Raw genomic sequence first — 20314 nt, forward strand, 5'->3', positions numbered from 1 at the left:
TAAGCTTTAAAGGTAAGAGATCTTGAAAAGCTCCGGTAAAGCCAATGCTCTCTCTAAGAAACTTTGAGATCTTTTTATAATATCTTATTTATTCCTAAAAAGGATAACTCGTAATTGTGCTTCTCTGTTAATTATAAATTTCTATTCTATCAAAATAACATTATTCTTTTTTCCTCGCGAAAAATAATTTAAAAAATTTAAGCTAAATGTAAGATAATTACCGTTACAAACACTATTAAAATCCATAAGGAAACTTTTATCGTATGTAAATAAAAGAAATGCACATAAATTTAATGCTAAATATATGTCTTTGATTAAAGATAAAGGTTCTAATATGCTAGCTATTAAATGATAATTTTAAGTCAATGAAAGCTGAGAAGCACAGGATGATAATGCATAATAGTTTTTTCCAGATAATTAATTCTAAAATTAATTGTATGCATAAGCAAACTTTTTTTGGTCGACTATTTGACAGAAATTGTGAATCTTTAATGTAAAAGTTCTAATTACCCCATCCCCAAATAATCTCAAGAGATGAGTTCAGAAATATTGAAGCAAGAAAAATATCGAGGATTAAAGCCGGATCTTCCATTTACACACCAATTGTTGATCACAGAATTCAATTTCTAGAATTTCTGAAAAACAACTATTGTGCATTGTCCTCCATACTTTGACTTTTATCGATTTATAACAATTATTTGATATCCATTTTCTTGCAATTGTGTAACCAAATTTTCCGCAAAATAAAATAAAAAGTGTCTTTTAAATTGTACAGCAAATTCTCGAAAATGTGCTTACTAAGAACTATCGTTGATAAATTTTCGGGGTAATTATATAGGAATTTTATAAACGTCGTTAAAGTTTACGTTTTAACTTTAAAGTGCAGTAAATATTGTGTATATATATATATATATATACACAATATTTACTGCACTTTAAAGTTAAAACGTAAACTTTAACGACGTTTATAAAATTCCTATATAATTACCCCGAAAATTTATCAACGATAGTTCTTAGTAAGCACATTTTCGAGAATTTGAATATATATATATATATATATATATATATATATATATATATATATATCAGCATCCTCTCGAAAAGCGCCAACTCTGATCGATACATGCCAACATCGTCGTCCCGGATCGACAAACCACCGTCCCCTTGGGCGCTTTTTCCATCCTTTCTGCTGCATCCGATCGTCGTAAAGCGACGACCAACTCGCTCAAAGGAATCCGGAGAACCATTAACCGATGCAAAGAGGCGACAATAGCCGTACCGAAGCGACAAAGGCGGTCGCACGCGTTCTTCCTCCATCCCTCCTTCCATCATTCATCCCTTCTTCTTTTTTTTTTTTTCATTTTGCTTCAAGGCGACAATAATGGGAACACACAAGATGTAAGATTTTTCGATAGAAAAATAGAATCTAAGATTTTATTTCAAGAGGATTTCATTTTTCGATATGTCACGAATAATAATTCAAAATTTTGATACATATTACTTGTATATATATATATATATATATATAGAATATTTTATATAAATTATTATCTCTTTTCCCCCGAGTATCTGAAATATTTAAGTAAAATATTTTTTATATTACAGCTCGTTAAAAAATTTTATATTTATGAATAAAAGAAAGTTGAATATAAAAATGATCACGAAGAAATATAAACATAAACAATGGATCTTCTATTCCATGCTTCTGAAATCAAGCACTGAAATATTTCTTATATAAAAAATACAAAGGTAAGATGAATCCAATTTAAGTTGAATTTAATAAAATGAGGAATGCAAAATAAGGCAAATAATTAATAAATTTAACATTATTTCTACTATTTGTCTAACATTACAGTAAAAAATTATTAGACAAATTGACAGCAGGCAAATGAACAAAAGTAGTTAACGCAAGTTGAAGTTTTCGCTCTTCCTTTTTTGTTTCTTACCTTTTTTCATTTTCCTGTCGGAGTTGCGCCAAGAGCAAAGGCCTGGGACCCGTTGACCGGCCCGCCGGCAGCGAGAGGATGAGTATCAATTACACGAGTACCTCGCGTTAGAGTTTTCCGGAAATTCACGTAGTAAGTCAAGCCCGGGGACACTGAAACTCCGGTGGGCGAACAATGCCGAGCAGGCCGCGGGAGCTTTCGCATTTGCATATGAATTGACGGAGTCCCTGCAGGTCGACGATGGTAGGTCTTGTAGCTTCTAGCACCTCCGGTCGACGAAGGTGGACGCATACGACCAGGTGGTTAACAGGCTCGGCTACTGGATAGTTCGAATTACCCTGAGGACGTCGGTTAGATGGCTGGATATTCGCTTGACGTTCGACGTTCAACCCAAGTACACTTATCTTTGGAAATAGCAATCTGAGTGTGCGATAAACGTCCAACGCATTTACAATCAAAATTGTTCAATTGGAAAATTAAATGTGCAATTTTATACAAGCGAATTTTTCTTTATATTTCTTCTAATCAATTTATTTTTTATATGTATATTGTGTATATATATAAATTCTATTTTGTTTTATTAAATTTGTCGCTTTTCTTCATTTTCATGATCTTTTAATAATTCGATTAATTAATTTTAGTAAAAAAATTCGATCCTAAACGTTGATGTCTTTTTTACTTAAATAAGAGATCACACACACATACATATAGATGTATGTATATGACAGCGTTTTCGAAATAACAATTTAATTGTCATCATGACTAGCAAATAAAACAGATATATATTCGATATGCTAATCTTCCGAGAGCAATAACGATGGAAATTATTTAAATCAACAGATGGGCGATCTCAGTTCAAAATCTCAATCTGTAATAGTTCTGGGATTTGAGGAACCAGATGATAACATCAAACGCATCAAACAAGAAAGGAATTTCGTAATTGCAGCTAAGTGAGTTACTTACTTAGTTTTGATTATGAGAAAACTAGTTGGAACCATAAATTTATTTAAGCAAGTCTTCTTCCTCTTATCGCTTAATTCTTTATTTTATAATGTATAAAAAAAACTTTACTTGAACTTAAATTTATTTTTATTTCTTTTGTTCCACAGATATTTTAAATTAAATATGATATATATTGATATCATAAATTGATATAAATATATTTTTATCAAACACTATAACAGGATACATGCATAATCTTTATAATTCATAATTCATCTTGATAATTTTATTAATAATCTTAAAATAATTAATAACTAGATTTTCATAATTAATAAAGATACTTTGCTATTATTTAATCTCCGTAATTCGCTAAAAAAGGTTAAAGAAAAAAATTCTGATAGAAGAACTGTCAATATACGTATAAACTGATTTAACATGATTTAACGCAAATGTAGAAACAAAATTGAATTTTATTGTAAACTAATCTAAATGAACACAAATAAAGTATTACCAATTTTGATAAAAGGCAATATATTATGTATTAATTATATCGATTTTTACGTATATAGAATATATATCTTCCCTCTACTTAAAATTTTTGTTGGAATTGAATTTAAAATCGATGTCACATGAAACTCGTGTATTTAATTTCCATTGATTATACTCACGACACTATTACGACGTCTTTAAATTACGCCCGATTAATTAAGGTGCAATTACGATTTCGTCTACACCGAGAACTGTCATGAAATTGCATCTTGGATGCTCTCTCTCTCTCTCTTTCGGCTAAGCGATTCTCCTCCAGGGCATAACGTAGGTTTATTTAGGATATATGGAGCACGCGCGCAGAGGGTCTGGGTGTTTGCGATTTTGCGAGCATAAACCAATTACACGTTACGGATACGTGGACCGCAGGAGTAACCCTGATAGTAACTCGACTGAGACACGCAGACTCTCCGATCGATTTCATCCTGACATGTATACCTACGTCAGTCGCGAATAATATTACCCTGCAACGTATCCGCGACAATTAGAACAACATATGGAATTCGATAAATGTTTCTTCATTCGAAATGGGAGCAATGCGTTCTATCGACATAATTCGTCCGTTGTCAATGCAGAAGACATAGTTATGGCATTAGACATATTGATCGATAGTTCCAGTATATTATATTTCTCGTTGAGAAATCAATAAATTATCGCAATTACGATATATGTATAATAAAAAAAAAAACGTTATGTAATAAAACGAGAATAAAAATGAAAAGAGAATATTTTTATTCTAGACAAAGTTCATTCAAAAGAGAGAAAGAGAAAAAAATTCTATTTTTAATATTTCCTCAAGAAGAGTCTACAAATTTTATGCTAAAAGTTATTTATGTAGTAAGTATGATCTAATTAATTTTATATTAATAATTTCTCGATGCAGACTCGATATTTCAGCAGTTCACAGTAAAGGTTAAAGTTTAAAATTAACTCTTCATATATCGATTACATACCCCAATACTTTCATTCTTGTATATGATCGTATCAAAATTTTACGTTATAATTCTGTACTAAATTCACGATACATTTTACTTAAAATAAATGTTAAATATATATACACTTTTATATTATTTACAAAATATTGGAAAAAATTGAAAGTCTTTTTTTAGTTCTTTGCAGAAGCATATGATAATATCAATTAATAGACATCGAATGAAAAATATTCGCTTTTCTGATTAATAAATACACTTGTCAACAAATTAGCTGGGAGCGGCTTCTCTGTCGTTTTAATCACTCGCTATCTGCGTTAAATTCACACACTTTCCCAAAGAATGGGAAGATCAGCGAACAATGAAATACCGCTTCGGGAATGCACTGCATACGTAGAAGTCGGAGGGAAATTAGTTTCATTGTTGCAGTTACTTGTTTAAAAGGAATGCTAATTGCTCCCAAGTGTAACCGATCTCCAAACACACGAAACTTCCTGGAATCTTGTTGGATATGCATATACCATATCCGGGGGTAACGTTGCCGCTACGATCGGAAACTGATGGATAAATATGGTTGCCGCAGGCTGCACGTGTCTAGCAAATTCTGTAGACTTTTTGGCAGTTTTGGGAAAATTGATTGGAATTTGCACTCGATGCGACTTGCACTTTAAAAGCGATACATAATTGTTTCGAGAGACGTAACGCGGACAGATCCGACGGGAACTTCGTCATTCATTATTCTGATACGGTTGTATAATGCCTGAGAAATCCAGACAGTTATTACAGTAGCGTCGCGAGGACTTCCTTGTCCCGCCGGATTTCGAGATTCAGCGAATTACGGCAGCGCGCGGAATGGATTTACAATGTTTAATTTACTATTCAGGCTGGGCGGGATTAAAGGTGCCACCGGAAAATTATCATAAAATAGACGGAATAATAACATCACAATTTCGTTATTTAAAAATAATGAAATTGACAGTCTATTAGCTATAAGGGTAAGGTAAACAGTTTTTTCACCAAGTTAAAACTAGCTAAATTCTTAAATCTCCGCATTTCTTCAAATGCATCATCATAACGTTGTTTATCAAAAATACGAAGATTTAAGAATTTAGCTAGTTTTAACTTGGTAAAAAAAATGTTATTATATATATTGTGTATGTATTTATATATATTTAAAAAAATGAAGTCACGAAGCATAATAAATTTGTCAATCTGTTTACCGAATATACTAAAAAAAAATGTATGTGTGTGTGTCTCATTTCTTATTTCGTTTGATTAAATATTCAAGCTTTAAACGTTTAAGATTATGGTGTTAAAGGCACAAGTAATAAATAAAGTCGCCAAGTGTAAATTAAAATAATCACGACGCCCTTATCTCTGCTGCACGTAAGTAAATTATAAATTCAATCCCGCCGTCGTTATATAACGAAAGAAAATGCAAATTTGTTGTAGCAATGCTTGCGGTGGCACCTCGCAGTATGCTCGATCAATCATGCACTTGCCACCTTGTCCCACCTTATGCGCGTTACTCTTCTGAGAGTAATTAATATAAGAAACAGGCAGAGAGATAACGCTTAAGCGGCAAACGAGCCGCAATTAAGACGGGACGATGTAAATCAGATAACGGTTTGGGTATAATGCCTTTCGAGGAGGAGTGCCGATGCGACTCGACGCATTAGATCGTCAACACGAGGTATTAACCTTTCGCCATCGAATCGCAGCACTCGCCTGAGAGTGCTGCTTACACAAAGGATGGTAATCCTCGCGACGGGTATTCCTAAACCTACATTAACTTTAGCGACGCTGTGAAAACCAATTAACCCGACGGGGCCCGGTGTGACCTCGGCCGTGTCATCACCACCGTAATCGGGACACTTGGAAAATTAGCAAGGTTCCCGGAAAATGCTCTTGGTCATTAGCGGAAGCGTCTCGCTACAGACATCGTGAGACTCCACTTCCAAGTACACTCCAAGTATACTTGAAGGTAAACTTTCTGGAAATAATGTGAAAGCAACTTTACAAGGAAATCTTCGAATTTCGATTAGGAGAGGAAGAGGAAATTTCTATTGCGACATCGAATTAATTTTTCTTCCCTTATACGAGCCTGAAACTGAATGTTACACGCTCGCTTTCCGTATGTCAAACCGATATTTTTATAAAATTATCGATTGGTTGAGTATAAGGTTTCGGAACCGACAAGATCCGATTTATTTCTTATTTACATTAACATTTCTAGCAAATCAAAATTAATATTGGACGCTAGTGGTGAAAATAAACTTGGCAAAATTTATTTCGACGTAACTAGCAATTTTATTCGATACTTTCACGACGTTTCGACCATTTGGTTGTGGTCCTTATCAAGGGAGAATTTCATCAATTAAAATGAGATTAACGCAACATAAAACCGATCTTATTTAAAATTAATAGTTAAAAGATGAACACGTCCCATCGCTATGATATTTCGTCAACGACCGTTCTCTCATTTTAATTGATGGAATTCTCACTTGATAAGGACCACAACCAAATGGTCGAAACGACGTGAAAGTATTGAATAAAATTGCTAGTTACGTCGAAATCAATTTTGCCAAGTTTATTTCTAGCAAATATTCTTTCTCTCATATACGAATAATATTTCCTACCTGCAGCGTTCGTTAACGCAGGTAGAGACGAATGGAGCCATCGCGAAATATGCAAACATCTAGTTACGAAACACGCAGGCAATTTAAGCCAAGTCTTTGCATGATTCGCACACGAAGAGATATATTCAGCAATTCACTCTGCTCGAATCCGTAACGTCTTCCCGTGATATTTCTATCGAATTTTCGCGTCTCTTCTCATGTTTCCAAACATATCCGACCCGCATCTGTATGTACGATACGGAGCTCACAGCCTCCCATCTCACCCTCTTCTTTGCCTCCTGCTCTTGGCGCGTTTCTATCTCCGCGCAATTACGCGAAAACTTTCGGGAGCGAATATCTGCCGGCAACTCTGCGGCGTGCACGAGGATGCTTGAGTTGTTTTGGGATTCCGAGCCGCAAATAGGGGTCAAGGAGGTGTCCTGAGCCGAGCTCGAACCACGCTGCATCGCGTTACATCTTCTGATATCGAGGCAAAATCCTGACCTATAAATAGATGAGCGTCCTCGAAAGCTCGACGGAGATGACGACGTATGGAGAGGATCGCTGGTTGAGAGAAAGAGAGAAAGAGAACGACTCGAAATTCGTGGACAAACAGAACTATTCGTCTTTCTCTGGGCGGAACAATTTCCTTGGAATTTATCCCGGAGACACTCAACTGCAGTTACACCGGCGTGCGGAATAGTTACGATGCCTTAGCGCGTGCGCAGCCGTGGATAAAAGGAGGAATCTCGACGTCGCGTAATCTCCGGGATTTATCCCGGGGGAAGTTTCTTACGGCTTCGTGTTGCCACGAATTCATCGGCCTCTGTAACTTCTTTGTCGTTCGGTCTTCTCAAGAATGCGTGCATTTGATATGAGGAAGATGTAGACAGCTTATTGTTAGTCGAAAAGCCATTTTGTCTGACAAGCAAAAGATTTCGTTCCCAGTCGGATAGGAAGATTTTCAAAGGAAACATTAAAAATCGCAGTGATAAGAAAGTGTAACACACAAGTGTAAGCTTGAGAAATTTTAATTTACTGTCAATACAAATATAATATACGTATATTATAAAGATTACATTGAATATAAAGTTTACGAAAAATCCGATAAGACAGCAACATTTTTAGAACGAGAAGTATTTAAATTATTATTTTAATATTAATTAATTAGTATTTTAATATTATATATATATATTTGTATTTTAAAATATATTTAATATGTATTATGTATTATAGGTAAATAATTCTGTTTAATAGTTAATGCATAATTTTTATTCATTTCATAATACGATAGTTGCGCAAGTCATCCGAATCTGTTTCACTAAGAGTATCATTATTTCTTGAAAATTTTAACGAGTATTCATTAAAACACCCGATACTTTAAATTCCGCACAAAAATACACAACGCAAGCACGACAATGGTCATTAATAATTCTGTCAATAACAGTCCGTAGTTTATTAAAAAATATTATAAAATTGAATATTGTGAAGAGATAAAAGGACGGTTTATTAAGTGAGTTGCATGGAAGAGTGGTCATTGTATAACACACACACACACACATATATATATATATATATATATATATATATATACGCAGACAAACTTGTTGCAATATTAGGGAGAAGCAAAAAAGCGAAATAAAATATACAGCTGAAAATGCGGGCGCACGAGCGGCAATAGATTTATTTTTGAAGGGAAAGGGATGAAATAAAATAAAATATGGTGATTTATCGTCTAACGTACAGGCGCACGTCAATTTGTTCCGCTTCCACGCGTGAACTGTCTCGTGTCGTGAGAATCTATCCCGCAGGATGCAGAAAACACGGATTGCATGGTCCACGCGATGTGCTCGTGCAATGGAATTACAAAATATGTCTGCACATTGCACACACGTGAGTGTGCGGTTGACGTGTCTGCACCGAAGATACGCCAATAATTGTCTGCCAAATGATATGACAATTATCGGGATCGATAGACAAGACCTCCCTGCTCGTACGGTACCATGAAATCGCACCAAATGACACCGTTAATACATTTTGCTTAAAAATGAAATATTAGTTTAGTTTTACTTTCTGTTGAAATAAATTAGTAGCGAAGTTTTGTACGATAATAAATCTGATTGTTATTTTAGTACAATATTTTATCATTTTAACATATAAATATATATATTTATTTATTTATTCTTCTCTTATAATCTGATTATTTATAATTGTTTGTGTGTATAATTTAATACTTTACAATCGTTTATTAACATTACAAAAAATATTTTTAATATAATATTAAATATGGACAATAATTTTATAATTTAAATTTAAGTAAAATTCTACTGTTATTTCTAAAATTAAAAAATATGAAAAAATTAAGATATTATTCGAAAAAGACATCTACATATATCAATTTAAATTCAGACATAAACTAGTGGAATTTTTCTTTCGCGTGCTTCCTATTTCATGTCAGTAACAAATCATATTTTCTACAATTCAATCTTGAGCCTAATGCATTGCCGTTATTTTGCAATGCAACTTGATAATTTCAAGAAACTATAAAATTCGAGAATTACACACATAATTCGCAATCGCAAATTGTCATAGTTTTTGTTCTGAAACATTGACTATTTTTATAATATTGTTTTGTTTTATGCCTCTGATATAAATTACTATACTTAGCAAGCATTAATTATTTCAGAATTAAACTTTTATGTAAATTATTGTAATATATTTGTTACCAATATTCTAAAGATTTTTTCATTTGAATAATGTTATATATGTATACAATAAAGCTATATGTGCAGTAAAATAATTATAGTTGAAAATAAGAAGTTTCCAATGAATTTACCTTAATGAAAAAACAATAGCTGACAAAATCATGTTGCTCGGTTAAGTAAACTGCTTCAACAGAAAATGATTTCCCTTGACATTTTCTTTAATAAAAACTATTATTATAAAATAATGTAGTAGAAATAAGCAAACACTTGTACCGCGTATATCAAATATTTGTACAAGAAATGCATATAATGCAATATTCAATATAAATGTATATATGATATACAGGTAATGAATTTACAATATAATACAATATATATTATAATAATAATTAATAATCTAATTAACATATTACGTACATATTATATTTAAATACAAAAATAGCAAACAAAATACAAAATTATAATTCGTAAAAGCGACATCAATAACCTTCTAATTGTGCTAATAAAAGTAATAGAAACAATTATTTTATATACATGTTTAATAAAAGAAGAATTTACAATAATTAAAAATAATATATAAAAAATATATAACATATTCACTAAATTTATTGTACATTTAGAATTAATTATTATACCCGTATTTTGAAAACAAGAAAAATTGTCAAAGAAGTACACTTTTTAACATATATGGTATTTGATAGAAATATATTTCTTTATAATGATGATAAATGATAGCATTTTTTTATATGATTTACATTATATTCCTTATTTATGTGTATAATTTACTCCAGAGGTAAAGAATAAACTTCGAGTGTAAAGGTTTGTAAAAAGAGAACTCGTCGGTGCACTTCGTCATTTCCTTTATACGGGCTGTAAGAGTCATCATGGTAGACGAGAAATTGAGGACGAAGAAGCTGCCGGTGCTGCTGTGTCGCAGAGCGCGCTCGCAATTAGGACGAAGACGAAGACTTCAGGCTACTCATTAACTCCGGCATGAACTGGCGAGCGAAGCGCATCAGTCGAGCTAAAGTCGAAGAAGTAACAAGCCGGCATCCCGCGCCGTCATTCGCGCACCGTTCCTTTTATTTCGCCGGAGTGTCGCCGGCAAATCTTATTTAAGGCAGATTTATCGCCGGCTCGGCACCGAGATCGAGGTGGGATATTACACCGGACCCGGATGCGCCATTCACAATGCGACTTCTCGACTCAAAAAGTGTCATAATTCAAAACCTGAGCGCCTCTTCGAGCACTTCCGCCGCTCCAGCACATCGTGTGCCAGAATCTGGTCCTTTCGTCGTCCTCTCCCTGCTTCGACCTACCTCTCTTTCATCTACCCCATCTTCTTCTAACATTTTACCCACTCTTTCGTATAGCATGGAAAGAGCAAATGAAGTCTTGAGTTTTTTTCTTAATATACGCGAGAACCATTTGAGTTAGTATCAAGAAGTCGGGAAATTTTTTAGCACATCTCTATTTTATCCGCACGATATTGCGCTGAAAATTTTCAACATTCAAATTTTATCAAGAGAAAAAGCATTCAATTTGCTCGATAATCTTTTTTAAAAATTACAAGTTCTAACAATATATAAAACCCTTTATATTTTTAGTCACATTAATTATTCATTGATGAAAGACTCGTATAAATTAACGAAATTAAAAGAAATAAATATTGTAGGTCTGAGATTTCAAGTTTTGCGACGTTTAATCATGCTGTGGAGATTTTACGCGAATTAATTAATATCAGAGAAAATTGAAAAATCTTGCAACTTACATTATTGTTTTAACAAGTTCTTCTTCTCGAAATTTCAAGTGTGTGTTGCGAAGTCTAGATAACAAATGTCAAGGTAGAGAGCGTGATGTACATATTTATTACCAATGTTTTTCTAAACTATAATTCAGCTAATTTTTTAAGTATGTCAAAATAACTACTATCTAGCAATTCAGTGTCTTTGTTTAAATTAATTCCATTTTTCTGTTCTTTAATATGGATCATTTCAGATATTAGCCTTTTATGGTAATTCTTTTCATGATTCATAATCTTAGTGTTATCCCAGTCAAATGTATGCTGTTCATTTAGAATGTGTTCCGTGACAACCGAATGCTTAGCAGAGTCTAATTTAATATTATTTTTATGTTCTTTAAGTCTCGTTCCTAACTGTCTTTTTGTCTGTCTGACATATGTGGCGTCACAATCATTACAATTCAATCTATAAATAACATTAAAATTCTTGGGACAATCGTTTCTGTCTTTTTGAACCCTTATGAATTGTTTCTCTAATGGAATGAGAATTTAATTATTAATAAATCTTTATATCTTATGTAAATTTTGCTCGTTAAATTGGCCTACAATATTTATTTCTTTCAATCACATTAATTATTATTCGATGAAATGTTATCTTATTTATATCGTCGACGTAAATATATAGTTCTTGCTGTCAAAGTACAACAAGCACTTCCAATTGATCTGACATAAAAGTGATGCTGCTCGACTTCTTTGTCCCGGTCTTCTCTGCCGCTACGTCATCTACGTCGATTCGATTCCCGGATATATCAAACGAGAAACTTGCGTAAGGAAGAACGCATTAAGAGAAATGGACCGTGGGAGGTAATGTTTTTCGGCGCACCGGAAGAAAATCCAGCATCGTGACGTGAGCGTTGTCGCATGGCGTGACGGAGTTCGATGCTATCGATCGCGGCCATCCTGATCGATACGCGCGCGTCGCCGAGGAACGAAAGAAACGAACGGGTCCGGCGATCCATTTTTTCGCTCTCCTTCCGCAACGAGCGGGCTCCATTAGTCCGAGATTGGCTAATGCGCTCGAACGAGCACCGCGACACTTTTTGTGCCGGCTGGACCGGTTGAATAATTGTGTTTTGCAACGTTCGCGGGAGCGCTTAGCTGAACTCCCTCGGGCATGAATCCAAAGAAGAATTAAGCAAAGGGGAAACTTGTGAAAAGCAAACCTATAAAAGGAACAATGGCACCGGCCGAATCGCGCAGTTTTTGGGACGATCGCAGGTCACGCGGATCGATTAGGCCTTTGCGCAAAGGAGGACACGAACGCTAATTAACGCCATGATTTCCGAAGTGAGTGTATATCGCGTGTTATACCCCGATCAATCCTGAACCACTCGTCAACTTTAACACTACTTCGTACAGAAGCAATTACTTGTATTAGTATATTTTGATCGTTTCATTGTTTAACGTTGCGATTAAATTGAAGCATGCAATTTTTATCTTTTCGTTCTTATATCATATGTCTAAAATGCTATTAGAGAATTTTTACGCTTTTACTTTATTTACAAAACTTTACGAAGGATATAATTGAACAATTATTTGATACAAGTAAATAAGAGTTTCAAAAGGAAGTTTGTATTATATATTTTGTCAGCTACAACCACATTCCATTACATTTTCATAACTAAATTTTATTATAGATTCTGTTCATTCAAGTTGTTTTATTTTTTTTGTTTTAGCTTTTTTGTTATTTTAACGTATCCTTATACCCTAACACGTTTGAATTCCATTCTATATTTCAATGCTAATATTCGCTTAATGAAAAGGAATTTGATTAATTGAGTTAACGTATCTATTGTTAAGCTCGTTCTATCCATATTGGTGCTTTCGAGCTTGCTTTTGATTAATGCAAAACCGGACGGATATGCACACTCCTTCCAACATTTTCACGGGCCAGTGATGGGCGACGAGCACGAAGTCAGCTGGAACGACGATCACGGACATCACCATGAGGACTACGTCGCTCATCCCCATTATGCCTTTTCGTACGGGGTCGAGGACCACCATACAGGCGATTATCACGGTCAAAAGGAGCATAGGAACGGTAAGATACGCAGTTTGAATGGAGATTAATCTCCTCTGCTTTAGGAGGATCCTTCTCGTCTTCTCGTATGTATCGCGAGCGGGAAGAATAAGAATAACCTACTTACGTACGCGGAATCGCGATGCCATGCTCCGAGGGAGAAAAAGCTGACAAATGTACCGAGGTGAACGTAGGACAGACTGATTGTGCGAATAAAAGTGGCAACGTGACCTTTGCTTGAGCAATTTTATAATGTTGCTCTTAGAATACTCAATGGAAAGCCGCGACACGGTAATTCTTTTAACTTGACTTACATGCGCTTTATCACTCGTCGAGCGATGTTAACAATATTTTATTAGTAATGTATGCAATTTTAGAAACGATTTTTTTCAAGAAATAAGAAAACTTGGACGTGGTTTTATTTTAATTAAAAATTTCAATATTCCGATGTTATTAAAAAAAAAAAATTATGAAATTGTTCTCGAAATATGATTTAATTTTCTTTTTTATTTCAATATTTTATGTTCCAAATAAAAAAGTATTATATAAATTTTTCTTGCAAATATGTATTTAAATTAAAATTTAAAAAATTGCTTGAATTTTCTTTTTAATTTATTTCAATCGCATTTATTGATAAATACTTAAAAATTTCCATTAATTAATCTCCACACTCTCTCCTTCATCTTTTAATCCGTATATCTCATTATAAAAATCGCAAAATGAACTTATTATTTTATGAATAAATTTTGTAAAGGTAAGACAAAAATTTTCGTAATGCAAAAGCAAATATCGTTTTTAGTGATTCAGTTTTTCACTGATATAATTTTGTAATAATATTTCTACAAAGCACGGCTCTTTTTTATACAAAACGAGATCATCGAGCGTCGTCAAGTTTTAAATGGAGCGAGAGATTTCGTATCAACGCGTCGAGAGAAAAGTTAGGAACGATAAAAGTGCTGCAAAAAACCATGCTTTAGTATTCCTGTCTTCAAAGGCAGACGCGCATTGGTTGAGAAATTTATAAACATATAAAGCTTATTGTTAGATAGCAGCTATTAATATTAGAATCTCTGAGCAATTACGAGAGAATGTACTGTTCCCACCCTCTCTCGCGGAAATATTAAATAAAATAACTAAGATTATATATATATATAAACAAATTCTCTTGCATTTTATCAAATCGAAATTTTAATTTAAGTTTAATTAATGTGCATTTTTTAAATTTGCCGCAACTATCACGTAACAGATTATAAAGAATTAATATTTTGATAGAGTAGAAATCCACAATTCGATGGTGGTTAAATGAACATAAATACATTAAATTGTAATTTATCAATTATTACACTTTATGAATAAACCTTGTTTAAATAATTACAGTGATTTAATGTTTTATGAGAGAAATATACATATTTCTACATTTAAATATTAATTGTATTAAATATAATATTTACGTAAAATGAAACACAAATAAAACATAAAGTATAAAAGATAAAGAATCAAAAGAAGAAGAATATTATATAATATAACTATTGTTATTGATTATTTTAACTTTTTTAATAAAACATAAAATAAAATATTCAAAGAAATAATCTTGAAATATATTATTAATACATTTTGCATTTCTCAATAATACATTTATCCAGATAATTGTTTCACTTTTTCCTCTCTTTTTCTCTGTAAGATTTTTTTATTTTTTTCAAATGAAAATATTTTAAATTTATATAATCGTGTGAAAAAAACATTAGCGAGATGTAATTATAGATTTTTGATAAGAGTGTGTAAGAAATGTTTTATGTTTCCGTATTGTACTCGCATAAATCTCAATTCGTCTCCATAAAAAAGAACGATAACGCGTGTCTCAAATATACCAACTTCGCGTGAAGTAGCGCGAGACAAATAACTTATACGTCGACATTTTGCAGGCCCAGAAGTGTTCGGGGAATATACTGTGAAGGAACCAGATGGCAATATCAGAACAGTGAAGTATCAGGCGGGAGACGACGGATTTCATGCTCAAGTGTACAACAGCCATCGACGCGATCATCATGATCACGATGATTATTAGTCTGTACAATTGAATACTATCTGCCAAACTTTGCTTTTTGTATTCTGAGTAAACTTAATTGTATTATATTCATTTTATTTAATATAATCGTTAAACATCTTACATTTATATGTTCCATTTTTTTAAAGAATAATAAAGTATTTTAATTTTTCGTTTCCATCTTTTTTAATGAAGATTCACGGCTATTTTCACGATAGCGTCATTGTCATAAATTGCCATTCAATATCGCTTTGAAGTTGTTGCGAAAGTTGATCAGTCGCACAATTATTGAATTAAATTCTTCTTTGGAAGAAATAATTATTTCTTCCGAGGAAATTTAGCCAATTGTAGCCGACAATATTGAATTCTTATTATTATGATTCAATTTCTAGATGAAACTGTTTAAAGTTTTTCAAAGAAACAATTTTTTTTTTACAAAAATGCATAATTTATTTCCTGTATTTATAATATTCTATATTAGATTCCCTCTGATTATAAAACCTGAGCTCTACATTATTGTTAGACAATATTTCATTAAAACAATATGCAATACTGTTTTGATAGAATTAACTAGATTTATAAATTATAAAAGTTTTCAATTACATAAATAATAAAAATCTTATATTTATAGAAACTCCGAAACTCTATTAATATATCTTATGCTTTCGAATGCAAATTAACACACAATAGACCAATAATTATTTTTTAATAAATATCATCAGCAAACATATATTTTAAAAATTGAATATGTTTACTGATGATATTTGTTAAAAAATAATTATTGGTCTATTGTGTTCATTTGCATATATATGGTAAATGTGTCGAAAGCATGAGATATATTAATAGAGTTTCGGAGTTTCTATAAATATAAGATTTTTATTATTTATGTAATTAAAAACTTTTATAATTTATAAATCTAGTTAATTCTATCAAATTATAAATAATTATTAATTTAATGGAACAGAACAGGAAGAAACTTTGAGAGATACAACCATTTCAGCTTACTTGTTTCAACGCTCATATAACTCGAGCGCTACTCGTAAATGATTGCAACGTACCACAATGAAAGCATATCGCAAATAGGCATTTGGCAAATAGACATAATACTCGAAATTGAATTTATAACATGGCTTATGCACACTACATGGTATTTGCTCCAAATTATTTTCTATTCTCAGAAATTCATAACTGCAATAAAAAAACCAATATGCGAAAATAGCTAAAAGTTCTAAAAAAATATAATGTATTTTTAAAGTGGCAATTTGCTTGAGCTATTGTTGTTTCTACATTTTATAACTATTAATTAACTATTGTATAATGTAATATCTTTATCTAACAATAAGAGAAAAACACATCTCACAAACGTTATTATTTAATATTAATTAATCATCCTTTTCTTTTTTGGATAAAATTATATCCGCAGAATGTTAAGAAATAAATAATATTATAACATTTTCAACAATTGTTTATACAATATGCAAAAATATATCAAAATATCTTGAAAAATATAGCGTATATGTATGCACGAATATATGTACTGTGTTCGGGAAAATACATTACGTGTATAATGTGTCTCGCATAATTTTATCTCACATATATAAAGCTTATAGATCGCATCTTTTCAAAATACAATAAAGGTCCGTACATGTCGATATTCAATTTTCGATGTCTCCACATGTAATTTACATTCGGTGCGCACGACCGCTCGAACGATAAATCACTAAACACGACTGGGAAGAGTCACGTGATAAACACCTGATAACGCACTTTCAGTAACATGTATGTACAATATCATAGAAAATAGTAAACTTGCTAAGCTTGACACATAGTATATCTCGTTAATTGACGGTATCCTGTGTTAAACATCATAAATTGAATTCCGAGCTAGTGAGACAAGCTTAATTGCATTTCGATACAATAGTCTGTAATCGACACATATATCTCTATTGCGTATGTCAATGGCCGTACAATATCCTGACAAACTTATGATGAGCTATTTTCACTTGCGATTGCGTCGATTATTTATTATTATTATTACACAGAATAGTTTTCTTGAAAAAAAAAAAAGATTATTATATGAGACCTTCAGGGAGATATTTAATTATTCGGAATTATGTAATTAACAGAATAATGCAAAGTGTGGATGTAGCAATAAGACTAGTGGAAAAACTTGTTATCGCAACTCTTTATATCGAGATTCCTTATTCCGCATTCTACAATCAGAATGACCTAAACCTCTACTTTCAAACGCTGGATCGATAGTATAAATGAACACTGTTGTGTCAATATTGCAGTCGAATTTTTATATTTGTAATTCGTTTAGTTTTGACATCATCTCTCCTTGTTCTTAATACAATATTTTAATATTTAATATTTTTTCTCGTTCTTATTTCAATGCACATACGCAGCGTATAAATATTGTTTTAACGTACACGTGATTAAATGTGTGGCAAATATGAAGTAATGTAAAAGTAACGTAGAACGGAAGAATATGTCAACGATATGGAAATTAACACGTCGACTTCCATGCAGTAGTTGTCTATTCAGGCCATTACTTATAAATGTGTTCAGTTTGTATTAATTAAAATAATAGCTTTGCAACGTGATTCACTGATGGATCACGTACAGACTTTAAAAACTTGAATACTCGTGATTCCTATAGATAGATTACATAAATTCAGTGCGTATAGAATAGCATGATATAAGTAAATATGTTAAAAAAGTTGATAATACAAAGTGTTAAAAATATAAAAATGTGTATTAGAAGAAAAGGGTATACAATAATAACAGGTGCGTTAAAAATGCAGAGAGATTAGATGTTTTATTATAACAGTAGCAGTATTACTTTCATAATTAACCTTGATTAGTATAACGTTGAAAAACCGATAGAACTGGCAGAGCTACTTATTCAGTATTTTTTTATAAATTTCGCCGTTCGCAAGTTTCCATGTAATGGGTATTTAAATCCGAAAACTCGCTCGCGCTGTAGAAAAGCCGTGTAATTTCCAGTCCCTTGGAGAGAAAGTACACGCGCACGTTTTATATTCATAAATGCGTCTCCGTCCGATTACTGAATCGCGAAAGTTAAATGGCGTTATTCAACGCGACGAGCATCGCGACGGTTACGAAGAGTAACTCCTACCTGCTTTATGATGTTTCCGGAGTTGAGTTATAGCGAGGTTACAAGATCCGGAGCTATAAAAAATAACAATGTTACCGCACGTTGTATAGGGAAAAGAAAAGGGATAATACGACGAAAGAAACATTTTATCGAAGAAGTTTGAAGATTACCGCAGCTCTTTTTCAGTACGAAGTATTAAATATTCATACTTATAATTTCTTTTATTCAAAATGATGTAAGGTATCCGAAATATTGTATGTAATATATTTATATTCTTGTACACATATTATAGTATAATGTATGAATGACATTTTCAGAGAGAAACGTCAAATGAAAACATTTTTCAAAAATATTTCAAGGTATTTTATTAAATTTTAAGAGCAATTCTTGTAATATTTTTTTGTTTAAATTAAAACGCATTTGCATTTACATTTTGTAAGGCAATATTTACTACAATGTATAAGAAACATAAAATAACGATTAGTAAATGTCATTATGTAAGTTGATTTTAAATATAAAGTTATTTAAAATTTTAAAAGTTTTCAATTAAGTATGCTATTCTTACTTATCTGTTCTAATAACTGTTGTTTTCTAACATAGAATGTAACTATAAAAGAAAGAAAATGCAGGCATTGATCATTTTATTATATAATAATTAAATTATAATAATTTTCACAAATATGTGAATGCGACAAAAAATTACAGATGCTGTTATAATATTTATTATTGGTATCAGAATTATTTCTATCTGAGAATAAACTGGGAAAAAAACGAGATATAACTTGTCAGTTATTTAATACGCTACAAACTAACTGTGTGTTGTTAATTCACCATTCTTATGAAATATTCCAACTCGGACAAAGAAAGTATCGCAGATTCTTCTTTATAATTTCAATGTTTTGTCAGAGAATGAATGGAAACTCGATGAATATAAATACTGACTTACGTAAAGTGTCGCACGGTTCTCTACCTCATGCTTTGCCGTAAAAGTCACGCTAAGATGCATCTCCGGTATGTATCAATTATACTTCCCTTCCTTTTTCTCGAATACCATCGCATTCTCGAATCGTGATCGCATTACACATAAACGCGAACAGCCGAAAGTCACGGGCCTCTTCACTAGTAACCGCAAATTACGTTAGTAAACGAAATTCCCGTGCGAACGGGAAGTTTCCGCACGCCAGAACTTCCACGCTACTGCGTTCTTCGAGTCCTTTTTCGCTTCGAGGCTGGTCGACTATACGGAAGATAAATCTTTATTTAAAGTTTTCGCGATGCGCTGCTCCATAAGAAAACGTTGCACAGGTATTTTAAATGTTATCTTAACTGTCTTTACATCACTGCAAAAAAAAAACTATTTCAGTTTACTTTTTCCTCTCCTATTCTTTCGTGTTGATATTCTTCCTGAAGAAGATAGAACAAAATTTCTTATAAAAACGAATATTAAACACATTTTTTTATAGCTAAAACTTAATATTAAATCATTTTTTTTGTTATTAAAATAGTTTGCATTAAATTATAAATTAGTATAATATTTTTTTAATATTATAATTATAAAATAAAAATTGTATACTAATAATAAATTATTAAAGTATTAAATAAGATTTTAAACAATACAGCAGCCTATTAGCAAACTGTCTTT

At 32.2% G+C, this 20314-nt stretch overlaps 1 protein-coding gene and 1 long non-coding RNA gene across 3 annotated transcripts; both read left to right on the forward strand.

The window, feature by feature from the left end:
- The first annotated feature begins 1095 nt into the window (after nucleotides 1-1095).
- On the forward strand, nucleotides 1096-3405 carry LOC146722571 (uncharacterized). The gene is made up of 3 exons (XR_014925066.1): nucleotides 1096-1398; nucleotides 1606-2896; nucleotides 3056-3405. It is a non-coding gene; the product is annotated as an uncharacterized LOC146722571 (long non-coding RNA).
- A 9176-nt stretch (nucleotides 3406-12581) lies between these two features.
- LOC114928728 (cuticle protein 19-like) lies at nucleotides 12582-15586 on the forward strand. 2 transcript variants are annotated; one of them, XM_029300018.2, is made up of 3 exons: nucleotides 12582-12774; nucleotides 13288-13528; nucleotides 15430-15586. In XM_029300018.2, exons 1-3 carry the CDS (start codon nucleotides 12763-12765, stop codon nucleotides 15570-15572), a joined length of 396 nt encoding a protein of 131 aa, XP_029155851.2. In that variant the 5' UTR covers nucleotides 12582-12762; the 3' UTR covers nucleotides 15573-15586. The 2 variants fall into 2 exon arrangements, 1 of the variants encoding a protein (XP_029155851.2); XR_014925069.1 differs by lacking the exons at nucleotides 12582-12774; nucleotides 13288-13528 and adding an exon at nucleotides 13739-13798 and having other exon boundaries at nucleotides 15430-15488.
- Nucleotides 15587-20314: the final 4728 nt, after the last annotated feature.

This window comes from Nylanderia fulva, unplaced genomic scaffold (assembly GCF_048542155.1).
Source record: "Nylanderia fulva isolate GAGA-0341 unplaced genomic scaffold, ASM4854215v1 Scaffold3, whole genome shotgun sequence".
Taxonomy (NCBI): Eukaryota; Metazoa; Arthropoda; class Insecta; order Hymenoptera; family Formicidae; genus Nylanderia; species Nylanderia fulva.

Excerpts from the sequence above, each read along its gene's own strand:
- LOC114928728 (XM_029300018.2), top strand. Across the intron at positions 13,529-15,429 it reads TCAAAAGGAGCATAGGAACG|GCCCAGAAGTGTTCGGGGAA; the intron begins GTAAGATACGCA and ends GACATTTTGCAG.